This window comes from Trichechus manatus, unplaced genomic scaffold, assembly GCF_000243295.1.
Source record: "Trichechus manatus latirostris isolate Lorelei unplaced genomic scaffold, TriManLat1.0 scaffold00008, whole genome shotgun sequence".
Taxonomy (NCBI): Eukaryota; Metazoa; Chordata; class Mammalia; order Sirenia; family Trichechidae; genus Trichechus; species Trichechus manatus.
The window spans coordinates 19,010,408-19,028,517 of record NW_004443944.1 but is presented as its reverse complement, the minus strand read 5'-3'; the positions used below and the strand labels follow the sequence as shown (position 1 = coordinate 19,028,517).

Genomic DNA, 18,110 nt, shown 5'->3' with positions numbered 1-18,110 from the left:
CGTGGAACGGCCGGCAAGCGGGGAGGAGGGGGCGCCTCCGTTTGCCCGGGCCGTCGGAACCGCTTCCGGGTGGAAGTACCCGCCGCGAGCGCGTGGATCCGCCAACTTAACTGGTCGGAAGGGGGCGGGGCGGAGCAGGGCGGGGGCGGGGCCTGCGCTGACTGGCGGCGCGCAATGCCCCGCCCCCTACTCGTGATCTGGTAGGAATGTATGGTCCGAAGCAACCTACGTTCTAGGGCTTCGCTGGGCGCTTTGGGGTGTCAGTCGCTGTAGATGAAGCGGTGGAGGAAGCTGGGTTTCTACTCTTGTGGAGCTTACTTTCTAGTAAGGCCTAAACAGGCAATTAGTTCAGCAACAAGTTAAGACGATAATTTCATAATGTGATTAGTGCTATAGGGAAAACAAAGCAGGGTAACGCAATAGATGGTAACCACGTGAGCGCTATTTTAGATATGGGGAAAAAGACGGCTTCTCTGAAGAAGTGATAAGTGAGCTGAGACATAGAAAGATCTAGGGAATGCTGTTCCAGACAGAGGGAAAACAGGTCCAATGGCACTGAGGCACCTGGTACTCTGTAGATACTGATGAAATAAATGAAGGTACTGATAGATTGATGGATGAAGATCTTACGGTATAATTTTTAAAAAGGCCTAAAAGGCCACCTAGGGTGAGTTCAGCTTATCTCCAGCCACATCTGATTTCACTGTCTCACTTAATACTCCCAATTCTTTTTAAAACCGCTTGATGCTACTTGCTGCACACTGTCTCCCTCCAGGGACAATTCCTTTTCAAACACTTCTAGCGGCTTCCAGGGAGAAAGACCCGGCGATCTGCTCCTGCGAAAATTTCTAAAAAGCAAACACCTATTGCTGCGGAGTTGAGTCCAACTCATAGTTGATTCTGATGCAGCCACATAACGACATTATAGGCCAGAGTAGAACTGCCCATAGGGTTTCCAAGGCTGTAAATCTTTGTGGAAGCAGACTGCCACATCTTTCTCCCTGGGAGCAGCTGGTGGGTTCGGGCTGCTGACTTTTGGGTTAGCAGCTGAGCGCTTTAACCACTGTGCCACCGGGGCTCCTCTGGTAAAGACTACAGCCTAGAAAACACTATGGGGGCAGTTCTACTGTGTCACATGGGGTCACTAGGGGTTGAAATCAACTGAATGGCAAAGAACAATAACAACCTATAATATTCAACTCCTACATCATCTCCTCTGAAAAGTCTCATACACATACTCTGTGCCTCCTCTGCTCCCATTGCTCCCTGAGCTTATCCCTCATTTGGCATTTCTCACTCTGTGATTGTTAGTTTATAGATTTTTCTCGAAGACTGGGAGGTCTTGGTAAAGGCAAGAAGTAGGTCTTCTTCATCTTTGTCTCCCCAACATCTAATAGCGTCTGACACCAAGCACACACTTTAGAAAGTTTTGTAACAAAGACCTGATCTCTGCCCTTGGGAATTTACAGTTCAAATTATTTGTATAAATTCCTAACCCCACCAGACTATAAACTTTCTGAGGGCTCGGTGGCTGTTCCATCTGAATCCCTTCAGGCCGGCGCAAGTCCCACTCAAGAAGAAAGAGTGACACCTTGGTGGGGAAACCAGATGAGGCACAGAGTTTTGGTTGTCTACTCACTAGCCTCCATCTTTGCTTCCAGAGGCCAGATTTTTGCCTGGGATTCTCGCAGGCCCCAGAAATGAATCAGGATTGCTCTAAATCAATCACAATAACCTCATTTTCTTTTGTCAGTGACTGGTCCAGGGATGGGCATGTGACCCTGATCTGGCCAATGATATAAGAGGAAGTCTACTGCGTGATCATGGGAAAGTTTTTCCTCCGTGATGAAAGAGAGGTACAGGACAGAATCAACTTTTTGTCTCTCTTTGGACTTGTTGGGTTAGGGATATACCTGGAGGTGTGTAGTAGCCATTTTGCAACTGTGAGGCCATAAGCACAAATATGAAAAGCCAACCTCCTGAGTAGGATGGGCGAGGAAAGAAAATTAACATTGTTGAGTCACTGAATCAACCCTGGAACTGTTGACTTCTGGACTTCTTATTAATAAACAACTCGTATCATGGTGCCTTAAGTCGCTATTTAGACGTTATCAATTGCTTGCAGCTGAATATATCCTAATTAATATGCCGGACAAGTACACCTGTGGCAAATTGTATTTTTGAAAAATGGCCACAACAATATTTCTGGTCCTGCATGCTCTTCCAGAAACTTAGAGCTGCCCCATCAGTAGATGGAATCTATGTCTCGTCTCATTGAAAATGGGTGGGACTTTGTGGCCCCCTCAACAGTGGAAGTGACATTATGTAACTTCCAAAGCCAGGCCATTAAAATACACTAGTTTCTGAACATTTCATATATACAGAACGATATAATATTTGGTCCTTTGTGACTTTTTGCATGCCTCATGCTTCAAGGTTCATCCATGTTGTAGTATATTTCAGTACTCCCATTTTATTGTTAAATAATATTCCAGTGTATGGATATACCACATTTTGTTTATCCATTCATCCTTTGATGGACATTTGGGTTGTTTCCATTTTTTGACAGGAGGTGACTTTTTGATATTATTAAGATATCTCTCAGAGTTAGCCATCTCATCAAGGCCACATTTAACATATATTCCACTCTATTGGGGAAAGAATAGGTATTACAGACAAAGTCATTTTAACAGGATAATATGCACAGACATAACTGGACAACTATTTAAAAAAATTTTTTTTTTTTGGTTTTTAAATACTTCTCAGAGTTAATTGATTTGTAAACTGGGGATAATAATTCTTTATAAGGTTGTTTTGAGGAGTAAGTCAAAGATCAGAACAGTGCCTGGCACATAGTATATTCTCAGTAAATGTTTTTCCACACGGCATCAGGAGAATGTCTCCATTATCTCCTGACATTTTTGACACATGGAGTGCCATAGTTGGGTGCCCTGGAGAGTTTGCTCAAGTGCTAAGTTTTGTAGCTGGCATACCTTTGGGAAAAACAGGACAACTGAAACCTGTAAGAGTTTGTTCTGGATTAAGTTTTCTCCTCTAACTCTTCCCGTTGGTAAATGGGGAAGAATCTGACATTTCCCTAACACTGATGGTGGTAGCAACTGAGTATTTCTTAACTGTAATATCTGGAACTGGAACTCTGAGTGGAAGGGGAGGTCTGTCTCTCTTGCCCAACCAGAGGATACACATCACTAGTTTGGTGGGGCAGGCTCTGGAATCAGACAGACCTGGATTAGAATCTCCAAACCTCTACGTTTAGCTGAGACCCTGAAACAAGACGTTTTACCTCTCACGGCTTATAAAATGAGGATAATGATAGTACTTACCTTATAGGATTCGTAGGAGGATTAAATAAGTTACAATTAGTACAGCACTGAGAACACGGTAAGCACTGTTTGTCAAATAGTTATAACCAGTTGCCATCAAGTTGATTGCAACTCATGGCTACTCCATGTGTGTCACAGTAGAACTATGCTCCATAGGGTTTTCAATGACTGATTTTTTAGCAGTAGATCCCCAGGCCTTTCTTCCGAGGCACCTCAGGTGGGCTCAAACCACCAACCTTTCGGTTAGCCGCCTACTGCATTAATTGTTTGTATCACCCAGGGACTCCCAAAATAGTTATATAAATACATTAAGACAGTGATAACCTTACAGACTTGATGTGAGGATTAAATGAAATAAAATATGAAAGGAAGCACATAGCAAATGCTTAATAAATGTTAGCTATTCTTATGTCCCAAACTGACTTAAAGTCAGGCTGTTAGAGAGGGTGGGGCAATTTGCGGATAGATGTTCTGTGACATCCAAGGGGAGGGTGTGCACCTACGACAAGAGTTCAACCAGGTAAGAGTTCTCCAGGAGCCCCTGGAGCAGGGCTTTCCATGAATCGTGTAGAATTTAGACTGTTTAATAACCGACAGTTCTTGACAAGTCTGCGCTTCGCAAGAAGCTTCAGTATCTCCATCTGAGAAATGGAGGGACACCACTGGAAGAGAAACAGGTTCCCGACCAGAGACCGCATGTCTCCGGCGAATGGCGCCGACAGCTTCACCAATAACCTCAAGCCCAGCTGGGGAAGCAGCTTGGAGGAGACTCCCGCGCCGGGCGGTTCCTTGTTCGCGCCCTGACTGGACACGTGACTTAGACTACGCACCACGTGATCCAGGTCCGCTTTTCTCCGCCCTCCGGCGGCTCCACCCCGCTCCCGCGCTGCACGCTGCTTCCGGTAGGGGCGGAAAGCGGAAGTGTGGGAGGGTCTGCGGGGCGGGCCTGGGGAGGTCCGGAGGGAGGATGGAGAAGTGAGCGGGTACGGGTCGCTGCGGGCAGCGCCATGGAGACGGTGCAGCTGAGGAATCCGCCGCGCCGGTGAGGGGGCACTAGTTGAGAGGAAGGGTACCTGCGGGGTGTAGGGGAAAGGCAGGAGTTGGCTGCGGGGAGATACCTGTGCAGGAACCACCGGAGAGGAAAGACCTGCGCCGGCGACCTGGCTGCTGGGAGCACTTGCGGAGTGGGGGATCTCCGGAAAGTGGGGGTTCGGCTGAGGGGAGCATTCAGTGAGGAGGATAAACCTGGGGACAACTTAGGAGGAGCACATGCAAAAGGCGAGGATCATTCGGGCGAAAGCTATCCAAGAAGACTACTGGAGGGTGGGGGGTGGTAGGTGCTGAAGCAGAAGGATGAGAACCCTTGAGGGCCTTTTCTAAGGGGTTGCTCGCCTTCCTAGCAGAGGAAGGCCGGGGTGGACTTTATAAAGGAGGGAGTCCCACCTGAACGGCCCAGCGGTGGAGCATCTGTTGAGGGGAAAAGCTTTGCGCCTAAGGCTGAAGGCGTGGGAAGATAGGTGTGAGGGTCTAGCTAGGGAGTAGTTCGTGGAGGATAGTATTTAGGAGGATGCACTTGGTAGTGTCCCTACTGTCTAGGCTGGTGATGGCATCTTTCATTCCTGATGTCCAGAGTGCCTTCCTCTCATCCTCCTCATCCTTTCAAAACCAGATTTGGGGAGGTAGGTTAGGAAATAAGAGGATATTTTGAAGATGGGCGAACTGAGACCCAGAAGAGTTGAAACACAGCCTTGTTTGTTTCCTTCTTTGCCCCAGGTCTGGGTCGCTGGACCCAGCAAGGCTGTGTCCTTTCCTGGCCTCAACTGGAATTGTCTTTAGGTCAAGATCAGGGAGATGGCTGACCTTAGAAAGTTTGGTTGCAGATGTATGATTTAGTTGATCTGTGGTCATCGAGGTCTTCTGTCACTCTGACATCTAGAGAAAAGCTGGGAGTAGAGACCGAGAGAGTCATACTTCTCTGAGGTGCAGTGTACTTAGCTTCTATTTCACAGAGCCCTCTAACTTCCTGCAGCAGAAGGATCACTAAAGTAGGAAGTGTCAGTGGGGGAGTGCAGGGGCAATGGAGAGATGAAGGGAAGGGATTAGGCAGCACACTTGGTTGTTTAAAGTGGGCAAACATTGCAGAAGGCAAATAGCTGGTTGGGAAGGACTCAGAATTCACCCTAGCGTGCTGAGACTGTAGTAATAACGGTTATTACACACAGAGTGTATAGTGTGCCAGGCATTGTTCAAGTGCTTTCCATGTCTTCTGTTGAACCATATGAAATTGCTGATATTGGACCACTGTTGACCTATAAAAGGAGCCCTGGTGGCACAGTGGTTAAGAATTCGGCTGCTAAACAAAAGGTTAGCAGTTTGAATCCACCAGCCTCTCCTTGGAAACCCTGTGGGGCGGTTGTACTCTGTCCTGTAGGGTCACTATGAGTCAGAATCAACTCGATGGCAATAGGTTTGGTTTTTTGCTTTTGGGACCTATAAAAATTGTAATGTCATATGGTTCAACTTAGTATTAATTCATTTAGTCCTCACAACAATCCTGTGAAGTGGATATCTCTATATCCTTATTTTACAGATGATAAAACTGAGGCACAGAGAGGTTAGTGATTTTCTGGAGGTCCCACAGCTAGTAAGTGGCAAAAGCCTGATGCCATCGAGTCGATTCCGACTCCTAGCGGCCCTGTAGGACAGAGTAGGATTGCTCCATAGGCTTTCCAAGGAGCGGCTGATGGATTCAAACCGCTCCCCCTTTGGTTAGCAGCCAGGCTCTTACCCACTGTGTCACCAGGGCTCCAGTAAGTGGCAGAGCTAGGATTTTAATCCGGGCAGTCTGGTCCAAAGTCCACACTCTTAACTCCTCACTCCACTGCTTCTCTGGAAGTACCCCGTTTTTCACAGGGCCTTGTGTATATTAGCAGGTATTTCCGATAGCACCATAGAAATCCAATTATAAATGTACATTGGTTATGTTTTTTTCTGAAATATGTGTGTTCTTTCTCCTTGAGAGTGAGACCTTGGTTTAACTGAGAAGAGGATTAAGAATATGAGTTTTCTTTCTACCATTGCCGTGTGTTGTGTAATCTTGGGCTAAGGAATAAGGCTTTTTCACTTCTTGACATGCTGATTCCTGTATCTTTTGGATTTTTTTTTTTTTTTAATTAAAATAGCAAGCGAAGAGCATTCAAGACTGAGTTCTTGGATGATTAGTGCTTTCATGATCATCATAGCTAGTGGGCCTGCAGCAGATTAAGTTTTTTAAAAACTCCATCAATTTCTTATATATTTGTTGCAACCTGTATCAAATTTTGTGTAAAAGAGATGAAACTAAACCAATTGCCGTTGAGTCGATTCTGACTCACGGGAAAGAGGGGTAGTTATACGTAAATAAAATAAACCTTAGAGGAGTCTTTGGACATGTCATCCGGAAAGACCAATCCGTAGAAGAAGACATGTTTCATAAAGTAGAGGGTCAGCAAAAACGAGGGAAGCCTTCAATGAGTTGGATTGCTACAGTAGATACAACCAAAACCAAACCAAACCCCTTGCTGTTGAGTTGATTCTGACTCATAACGACCCTATAGGACAGGGTAGAACTGCCCCATAGGGTTTCCAAGGAGCAGCTGGTGGATTCGAACTGCCGACCTTTTGGTTAGCAGCCAAGCTCTTAACCACTGCGCCACCAGGGCTCCATAGATACAATAGTGGGCTAAAATATATCAGAGATCATGAAGATGGCACAGGACCAAGCAAAATTTCATTCTGTTATGTATAAAGTGGCCATGAGTCAGAGCCGAGTTGATGGCAACTGACAGCAACAACAACAAAGAGTTCTAAGTTGGGAGAAAGAAGCTGTGTGACTACTTCATAAGCATCCTGTTAAAAGATAGAGGTATCTTTTCAGAGATTCAGATGGTATGCGTTTCCAACAAGAGATAGCAACTCTAAGGTAGGAAGTGCTCTTTGTGTTCATGAGTTTGATATTTGCATGTGATTAAGTGAATGATGCTGGATTAAAGTTGTCTTACATAGGAGTTAATGATTTCAAAAAGTGAGCGGCTATTAGATAATGATGGTGTGGTGGAAGGTGTGGAGTATGTTCCTGGGATACTGGCCACCTACATGGTCATCTGACCTGAGAGGGGCATCCATCGGTGTTAGGCCCGTGGAGGCTGTTGGCCAGGTCTGTTCGCTCATGAGCAAGTGCTGAAAAAAACCTAGGACCTGGGGAAGTCCCAGCTGAGACAGCCACATCATCAAAGGTGGGCTGTTTCAGTAATAGTACTTGTTCCATGGTGACTCGTGGTATAAAATATCATTAAGAGTCACTTATCATAAGATTTTCCATAGAAATCTTACTCTTAGGTGAAATACTGTTTTATTTTGAAAACTCACGAAACTTGTTGATGAAGGTTATGATTCCCATTGTTATATTTATTAATCCATTTAGCAAATATTTATTGACCACTGTCAGACACCAGAGATATAAAGGTCCCTTAAGTTCAGGTTGTTTTAAATAACCCTGGACCCAACACAAACAAACAAGGAACCACTTAGATTTTTATGAAGGACCATCTGAGCAGCTGCATGAAGTTTATCTGTCAAAGTATTATCAGAGGCTTGCAGCTGTTTCTCTCATGGCAATGGCGGTTTCCTTTGTTATGCTGTGGTTTCTGTAGTCGTTGAAATAGTGAGTTTTGCTTTTTGTATTCTACAAGAGTCAACATTCCAAAGGAATACATTTTATCTTTCTTTATGTAAACTATTTATAAACTTTAATTATACTTGAGAAATGAGGTATTGTCCATTGTTTACACAGTTATAATTCAGGGCAAAAAAAAGAAAAAAGCCAAACCCAAAACCCTAGTTTATGAGATGTGCATTCTAATTTCTTAATTCATAGAAAATTCACTTCTGAAGTTTAAGAGGAGTTTCACTTCAGCCACTTAAGTTTTGAAGCTGGGAGTTTTTATGATGTCATTGGAATTTAATTTTTAGGACCTTTTGATTTTCAAAGGTCAGTATGACATTTTGCTCTGTTAATTTTCAAGTTAAGGCAGTTATTGGCTTGGAGCAGTTCTCTATTTTGCTAGTACATAGGCCTTGATATTTATAATATTCTGTAAGATTGTCCTTTTGAGATCAGTCCTTGTTGGTAGATATGTTTGATCTGTTCAGGTTTTTTGTCTTCTCTTCTGGTTTTCCCATTGTCTCTAGGAAGATGCACGTGTGTGTGTGTGTGTGTGTGTGTGTGTGTGTGTGTGTGTGTATTATTATTATTATTTTTAAATCCAAGTCTTTTTCTATAAGAATTGGTATTGTCCAACTAGTTTAAACTTTTTTTTTTTTTAACAAACAACTCTCCAGTCTGACTACTTCCATATTTCACCATTTCCTGAGCTCACTTTTCTTTGTCGTCCTTTGTAGTTTCAGGAAGCCATTGTGTAGAAGATATGCACATGTGCGCGCGCACACACACACGCACACATGCTCTCACAGAGACCTTAGCAGCTCCTTCTCTAAACCTGTTAATAATACAAAGATAGAACCACTGAATGTAGTTATTTTGGGATTTAGTTTTCAGAGGTCCCAAAGTTTAAAAAAAATAGTGGTAATTTATAACCTCCCTTGTTTGCTGTGAGTCTCTAGCATAAGCTGCAGGCAGCCACGCACCTTTGATTTTGGTGACTGGTCAAGAGGTACATGACTGCTCATGGGAGAGCCTTTGAGGGACTCTTCTGAAAGTCCCAGCTGCCTAGTTATTTCTCACTTTTGATCATGTCTAAAAGTGTACGTTACACTTTTTGTTTCTGTGATACCTATAAATCTACTTTTTTTTTTCCCCCTGAAGACAATAGAAATTTATTCTGTCACAGTTCTGCAGGCCAGAAGTTCAACACCTTTTTCACTGGGCCAAAATCAAGGTGTTGGCAGGGGCACCCTCCTTCTGGAGGCTATAGGAGAGAATCTATGTCTTGCCCTTTCCAGTTCCTGGTGGCTGTCAGAGTTCCTTTGCTTGTGGCTGCATCATTCCAGTCTCTGCCTCCACTCACTTTGCCACTTCCTCTTTTCTTTGTTGTGTGTGTGCCAAATCTCTGTGTCTCTCTTTTTTCCTTTTTTAAAATTTATTTATAATTTACATACTCTGACAAAATTACCAAAGTCTTGCTAATGGAGAACAAGGGTATCCTATATTTTCCTTGATCTCTAGTCCGAGGCTATGTTACGATTTAAAATTAGCTGTACATAAACATGCTTTCTGAAGAGGTAGTTATACCACTGTAATTCACAGAATTGAGAATTTAAATGGACATTAAAGATTATATGTTATGCTTGAATCTATTCTACAGCATATCAGGCACAGGATGATTCATTTTCTGTTTAAAATCTTCAACAATGGGGAACTAGGGACTGTTTAAGGCAGTCTAATTCTTACACAGGTTGAACTTCTTGGCAGCTCTCCGCCTGATTTTACTCATCAGGGTGACGCAGAACAAGTGTAATCCTTCCAGAAAACAGCCTTCAGCTTCCCTAAAATTTGTTTGCTAGTGAAAACTTCGTAGAGAAATTCCTAGGATGCTAATTGTAAAATAAATAATGGATTTCATGTTCTAGTTGCTAGCAAGTAAAATACGTTTTATGTTTGTATTTCTCCATTCACAGGCAGCTGAAGAAGTTGGATGAAGACAGTTTAACCAAACAGCCAGAAGAAGTGTTTGATGTCCTAGAGAAACTTGGAGAAGGGTGAGTATACAGAAAATACAGGTAGACCAGTTGGTTCCAGTTTTTTTCCTGTCCCAACACCAGAAGGCTATGAACGCTTCTTGTGACAATTCTCAAACGTGAGAAGAAGGGAGGGGAGTTTTGCATATCATCACGGCTCTGGGTGGGTGGAGGTAAATTTATAGCTTGAAATGCTGTCTCCCGCATTACTAATACACACAGATTTAGTGATTCCCGGTCTTTTCAACCCCAGGGACATCTGTTGTTTTCTGTGTTGTAGAATCCATGGTTTGAAAGATTTTATCTGTTTAATAGATTGCACTAATTATATTATAATTCATCTTTCTATGTTTGTTAATCAGACATTCATATTTGTTGCTCACAGCTTCTGGTTGGTATACAGTGACTGTTGTTTCAATAAAAAAAAAATTAAATTCAGTATTTTAGTTAGTGCAGCTTTGTGAAATATAATAAATAAGTCAAAGACTGTACCACCTTTACAGTTTTCTATGAGATCCAAAATCCTTGATGGGAACAGCAGTTTGAAACACAGGTTTGCAAACGAGTTTATAAAATATTGATGAAATGATATTTAGTAATAGACAGTGGGCATCACTGACTTTCATGGTATAATAAAGGTTACAGCCTAAATTTTTGTGCTTTTACATACCCTTTCAGTTTAATCCTTGTGTATATTTTCTTTTTCTGTAATGACCAGGACATTAAAATATTAGGGACACCCTTTCTTAAGGCTTTTTTGAGTGGTGTTGGTTGTTAATTTTTGAACAAATAATAAGTTCACATGGTTCAAAATTTAAAGTATAAAAGTGTATGTAGTAAGAAAATCTGCCCCTCAGTTCTCTGTCTCTCAGCCACAGTGAAGCAACCAATGTAGCAGTTTCTTGTGTATCTTTCAGAGAGAGTTTTTGCATAAGCAATAAGCAAATAAATGTGTGTGTATTTTTTTAAATCACTTAAGAAAACTTCAAGAGAATACCTAACATATTAGAAAATGACATATTTAAAAAAGGCCCGTTCTCTAATAACTGTATGCTTTTTAAAATCAGTTTTTATACATGGTTAGATTGTTTTTTGGATTTAGTGTTACTTAACGCCTATAGGGTCGCTATGAGTTGGAATTGACCTGATGGCAATGGGTTTTTGAATTACGCCTAGTACACATACGCAATAATGTTAAAGCCAATCCTGGATTACATGGAATAGTTTTTGATGGGTTACCTCTTTGTAAAAAACATTAGTCATCGTCTTTTTGTAAGTTGGAAAAATACTCTTTGGAATCAAGCAGAGAAGGGAAATAAAAGATGACACCAGCTGTGCTGCTGGAAGACAAATCCAGGACAAATCTGAAGACTGCAAGTTGACTGGCGTCATTAAAGGTACGGAAAAACGGCAGTCCCTCTACATCTCTTGCTTGCTGTTTTCAGCTTTAGTTTGGTGTGCTTACTGTTTGCCTCAAGGTGATTAGTCCAACTTCCTTTATCTAACAATACTCATAGGTTATACTTGGAATAAGACGAGACAAGAAAGCATAATTGACTGTGTAATTAACTTGTTTCTTTTACTTTTAATAAAAATTGATTACAACAGTGTGAGCATAGACTCTGAAGTCAAACAGACATGGGTTCAAATCCTTGCTTTACTGTTGATTTATCACGTGAACTTGAGCAAATTGCTTAATATTTCAAATCCTCACTTTCCCTGTCTATATAGTGGGGATAACAATAGTATCTGCCTCATAGGGTTATGTAAATATTACATGAGATAATGTGGTTAAAGTACTTAGTACAGTGCTTGGCACATAATGCTTAGTAGTGGCAACTATTACTGTTTTTAAATGTGTCAGCTGAAGCATTTTTCTGACCTCATCGTGTTAAATCTCAGGTGTGTTTAGGTGTTCCTGTGGTAAGCTGTGTTTGGGATAATTTGGCTTGGGAATGTCAGAGAACATATCAGGAATATAATATATGGAAAGACTTAGCTAATTATGGTTTAAAAAAACTTCGTTTTTAAAATTGTCTTTCAGATCCATGGATGTTTTTGCAAGGAACTTGGAAATTTTCCCGTCAGGATATCACCCGGGAGAAAACAAAGTTTCAGATCTTCTTCCATTCTGTCACCATATACATAGCCCTTTTATTAAAGAGTTAGGCTTAAAGTATATTTTTGCTGTTGTTCAAATACCACAAATGCTTGGATTTCTGTCATCCTGAATAATAAACCTGAGCAAGCTTCATTTAACTAGCAAAATCTTGAAGAAAGACCTCAACTGTAATTCCTTTCTAAACACAAACTGCCATGCCATCCTTACATTGTTCTGGAAAATCAATGGTTTGTGAATTCTCACTGACTTGTGTTTTGTGAAAAGAGCACTGACTAAAGGACTATATTGGATCCTGGAACCTGCAGTCATTCTGTGTTTTGAGGAAATTGTGTGGATCTGTGCCAGAGTAGAGGCAAAATCTGCTGGAGACCAGGATGAGTGGAGAGCACTTGAAAAGTGTTTTGAATCAGACCCTGGCCCCTTATTCTTTCTGTTATACTTAAAGTTTTACATATTGACTCATTTTTTATCATAGGATGATAACAAAAGCTAGTATATGTATAACCCGTTGCCATCTGGTTGATTCCGACTCATTGCGACCCTACAGGACAGTAGAACTGCCCCGTAGGATTTCCAAGGAGCGGCTTTTAGATTCGAACTGCCAACCTTTTGGTTAGCAGCCAAGCTCTTGACCACTGTGCCACTGTAATTTACAAAGTCTTTATTGTTTCATTTAGCCATTCCAACAGTCTTATGAACTAGGTATTATTGTCATTATTCCTGTTTTACAGAGGAGGATATTGAGGCTCCAAATGTCTAGATTTGCCCATGGTTTCATAGCTAGTGAGCGGTATTGCTAAGGCTTGGACATGGTTAGTTTGGCCTCAGATACTGTATTATATTCACATGTATTATTCTACATGTGGAAAGGACATTGGTCTGTTGCCTTGTATGGCTTGAGTGAGACACTTGCTTCCCTGCCATCTTTGTTCCCTGCCAGTTAAAATTCATCGCGGCACTTGGTTTTTATTGTAAGGAATCAGGACTTAAGGAATTGTGTGTAAGTGAGCATGATTGCTGAAGTCTTCTAACTTCAGATAATGTAAGGGCAGTGTGTGAGATCATGAACCGAATCATTCTTAGAAGATTTCAGAGTTTTCTTTGCTATCAAGATGGCATAGGGAGGCATGGAGAATCTTCTGGTCAAGATTGCTGATTAGTACACACAAAGACTTCTCTCCATTTCAGACACTTAAGAATAATGAATTTTTTTTTTTTTTAATTTAAAGGTACATAATTAGCTATGGCCCAGGGATAGGAAGTCATGCCCTGTCCTTAGCAGGAGATTGCATTTCCGTATTGTACCCCAGTATAGATGTGGAGAGAACATAGGCTTTGCATTCAGACACACCTGGGTTTAAGCCCTGGACTAACCACTTATTTATGTGACCTTTGTAAGTCACGTAACCTCTCTGAGCCTTTTTACATTTACTGTAAAATAGGATTAATGCCCTTTCCTCGTTTTTTTGCAAGGATGTACTGAGGTGATACACGGTTTCTGGCAGACAGCAGGCATGCAGTGCATGGTAGCTACTATGATTATTATTATTTCATAATAACGCATTCATTAAAGCTTAAATGTAAAGCTTTTAAGATGTCATTTTGTGTAGTCCTCTTGACACTTTTTTTCCAGAATACTTCAGTTTTTTCAGTTTTACAAGTGTAGTTAAGTACGTATGTATTGGGATTTGGGAATATAAATTAAGACTGTGAGTTGCCTGTGTCTTGCTTTGAGTTTACAAATGTTCTCCTTCTCCTGATTCTAGGTCCTATGGCAGCGTATACAAAGCTATTCATAAAGAGACCGGTCAGATTGTCGCTATTAAGCAAGTTCCTGTGGAATCAGACCTGCAGGAGATAATCAAGGAAATCTCTATCATGCAGCAGTGTGACAGGTAAAGGCACACGGTTTACTTTGGAGAGAATGTGGTGTTGAATTTGGTGTGAATATTTATGAAGAGTTTGACTCCTAGAGATGCATTTATTTAGATATTTTGTAGAAGAGGAATTTAATGGACTCACTCTGCATGTTCTTTTCGGAAAAAAAAAATGATAAAAATATTTGTGTGCTTTAGTAGCTAAACTTACATAGTTTCTTTATTTCTGCAGTATTTTTTTTTCCTTTTTTCATGAGCTGTTTTAGAAACTAGGAAGAAGAGGCATAAGGTGGTGCTGCCTTTTTTTTTTTTTCTTGTTCCCCAATAATGATCTCTTTTACTTCCTTTTGAGAAAACGTTTCTTCAGAGACAGCTAAGGAGAGAATTCAGATGTTTTTAGTCCTGGAAACATTAGCGTATCACATAGTTTATGAGAAGAGAATGCTTATGTATTACTGTTTCTTCACGTTTTTAAAAGATTACTCAAGCTAAGAGTAGTTAAGTATTTTATTTTTGAGGAACTAAGATTTGTCAAATGCTGTGAGCAGGAAATCAGGCCAACAGGCGACCACAGAAAAGCACGTGGCCTGCTGTGTAATTCCGTGACAAAGTGGGCTGGTCGCTGTGATGGAGCAGGCTTCTCCAGCACTGCTTAGACTCGGAGAAGTACCAACTGAGGGGCAGTGCCGCCTCTGGGGGGCTGGAAAGGGGATGAGAAAGCCTTGCACTTAGGGCTGCATCCATTCTTCTGAAGCCCTTTTAGTCAGCAGACCAGTTTAGTACCTCTTATTTGTAAAGCTTCAAAATTATGGCAGGTGGGGTTACACACCAGGAAATTTGCCCAGGAGTCCTTAAATCTCACAGACTTGTAAATGCAGTCATTTCTCTCCTCCCTCTCTCCCTTTCTGTTATTTTCTATTTTTGTGGTTACTGTCTGTTAGATAAAACCCCCATTTTCTAGATTAGAGTGACCGGATTAAGGTCACAGTTTTCCTTTTCTTCTTCTATAAGATACATAATGGGTGCTGTTTCCATTTGGCAAATTGGGACTTTGTCACTTCTGATAGACTACTCAAGAGCTCTGTTCCAGACAGGGTATACGTATAGCTCTAATTAAAGAAGAGATATTTATGAAGAGGCTACTTTGTGCTAGGCACCGTGAGGAATACAAAAAAATGTGGGACAGAGTCTTTGTCTTCCAGGAGTTTATAGACTAATTGGACAGACCAGATATATATACATACAGGAAAATCTAGCTGACAGTAATAAGGCTGTATGGAGCGTATTCTGATGGTAAGCACCTGACTGATAGAGGCAGTAAATATTACAGGAGTTTAGGGAAGGGACGGCAGACTTGGTGATCTGTACCTTAAGAGACTTATTCATCGATCTCTTCATTAGTATTCATTTTGTGAGTTGTTTTTTTGTTGGTTCTGCTTTCCTTCTCATTGGCATGTTTCCCAAGGATGAAGGAGCATTTGAAATTCTGAGAGAAATGAAAGTGAGTTGGTTTTAGCGTCTTCAGTTGTCATGCGCATTATTTTCATCTGAACAATCTAGTCAGTTAAAGCTGGGACCTCTCTGAGCACAGATGATTTCGTTTTAATGGGAGGTTTGACTTTTCTCTGAAATTTCTTGTTTAGTAGCTCTCTTCAAGCTTGAGACCAAACTTACAGGTCTGACCCTGACTACTTTTTCTTTATAAAGATTGTAGTGTGAATTTTTTTCTTACTACAAAATGCATGTGACTTCTTGAAAAGATGCAAATAAACAAAAAGAAGAAAATAAAATCGCTTGTAATCCCTTTTGCAGAAATAATCATTGTCAGACTCTTTGGTATTCATGTCTTCCATATCTCTTTCTAGGGTTTTACTATGCTTACTCTTTTATAACCAGCTTTTTTTTTTGTGTGTAAAAAAGATATCTTCTCATGTTAAATGTTTTGTAATATTTTTCATGGATTATGGTATTTCATCATATGGATATACAATTATTTCTTTGATAAACTCCCTAATGTTAGACATTTAGACGGTATCTAAATTTTCATTTCTATAAACAGCCCTATGATGGTAACTATTCCTTTTTGAACATCCGTAATTCTTAGGAAAAGAAATTTTCCTAGAAATGCTGGGTTAAAGGACCTGTGTATTTTTTGAGTTTCTGTTATTTAGTGCCCTCCAGAAAAGCTGTACTATTTTACGTTCTTACAGGAGGGCACCTATTTTAACCTGGAATTTGAATTATCTTTTGAGCTGAGAAATAATTTTTGTATATTTAACAACATGGATTCAGAAAGATGTTTGAAGTCTCTTCCACTAATTTGTATTTTGATTGTCTCTCTAGCCCTCACGTGGTCAAATACTATGGCAGTTATTTTAAGAACACAGACTTGTGGATTGTTATGGAGTACTGTGGGGCTGGCTCTGTGTCTGATATCATTCGATTACGAAATAAAACGGTAAGTTTACTTTCTAGAACAATGCAGCTGAGCTAGTCTTTTCTGCTGTCTTTTTTTCTCTGGGCGTTCATTCATGTCCATTCTCCTACCATATCTAGAGTGATGGCTGGCAGAATTTCCCCTTTCCCTTGGGTCTTTCCGCATCTTTGCTCTTTGATCCCTCCTAGATGTAGCAGTTTTGCTACCAACTCAGTTCAGTCATTTTAAGCATCTTCTGCTTATTTCCTTTTTTTTTTTAATACGTAAATTTTTATTTTATTTTTGTGTGTGTGTGTGAAAGTAAACACAGCAAAGAATATACTATTTCAACAAATTCTATATGTACAGTTCAGTGGCCTTGTTTATACTCTTCAGGTTTCTGCTTATTTCTTACTGGCAGAAAAATTGACTATCAAATCGGCAGTGAATTTTAAACGTTTAAATTTGGGTTTGAATTTCTTCTCAAATCTGTGAATCCAGCATGTTCACAGATTAACTTCCTCTACATCCTATATCGGGGGTCCCTGGCTGATGCAAATGGTTCAACTCTCAACTACTGGCCAAAAGGTTGACAGTTTGAACCCACCCAGAGGCACCTCGGAAGGCAGGCCTGGCGATCAGCTTCCTAAAGGTCACAGCCTTGAAAACCCTATAGAGCAGTTGACTCCATGGCAACTAACAACATTCTATATTCTCAAAGTCTAAAAATCAACTTCATTAATCAAAGTATAATGTCATTATGAAAGATTATTTGCTGTTAATGTAAGAGCTGGAATACGAGCTTGAAGTCATGGGCTCAGTTTCTTAACCTCTTTATTCATTTATTCAGGAAATATTTCCAGAGTACTGTTCTAGACCCTAGGAATACAGTAGTAATTAAAACAGTGCCTCTGCTCTCAAGGTAGCATACTTTCTAGTAGAACAGCAAAAAGCAAATTAGTGCTAACCCTGGAAGAACTGTCAGATAGTGGTAATTGCTGTGAAGGAAATGAATCAGGGTGAAGTGATGGTAAAGTGATAGAGTACCTAGTGGGCCACTTTAGAGTAATGGTTGATGACAGTCACTCAGAGGTGGTAACATTTAAAGTAAGACCTGAATGACAAGAAGATGCTAAGACTCTGGAAAAGAACATTCTAGCAGAGGGTATAACCAGTGCCAAGACCCTGAGGCTGGATGAGTTTGTCATGTTTGAGTGATAGAAAGAAGGCCCTGTGATCAGAGGAGAATAGGCACGGGGGAAACTGGTAAAAGATGAGGTTAGACAGGAAGTCAGGGCCGGATTATGTTGGGTATTGTCAGCCATGATCATGAGTTTAAATTTTATTCCAAGTAGTACAAGCACTACTTGTATACCAAGTAGGTATGTAGTTAATGCATGTCTTAGTTATCTAGTGCTGCTATAACAGAAATACCACAAGTGGATGGCTTTAACAAAAAGAAATTTATTTCTTCACAGTAAGGTAGGCTGAAAGTCCAAATTCAGGGCGTCAGCTCCAGGGGAAGGCTTTTTCTCTCTATCGGCCTTCTCATCAGTGTTCCCCCGGACTAGGAGCTTCTCAGCGCAGGGACCCCGGTCCAAAGGACACGCTCTGCT

General features: G+C 41.0%; 1 protein-coding gene across 2 annotated transcripts in view; it reads left to right on the top strand.

The window, feature by feature from the left end:
• Positions 1–4,279: 4,279 nt before the first annotated feature.
• STK4 (serine/threonine kinase 4) overlaps positions 4,280–18,110 on the top strand; it is a 57,347-nt gene continuing 43,516 nt past the window's right edge. The window contains exons 1-4 of one of the 2 annotated variants that reach the window (XM_023724477.1): positions 4,280–4,386; positions 10,020–10,100; positions 13,968–14,096; positions 16,422–16,536. In XM_023724477.1, the coding sequence (XP_023580245.1) occupies positions 4,352–4,386; positions 10,020–10,100; positions 13,968–14,096; positions 16,422–16,536 (360 nt within the window). In that variant the 5' untranslated portion in view covers positions 4,280–4,351. Of the gene's footprint in view, positions 4,387–6,970; positions 7,306–10,019; positions 10,101–13,967; positions 14,097–16,421; positions 16,537–18,110 lie in introns of those variants that run through there. The other variant, XM_023724487.1, reaches the window with a different exon arrangement.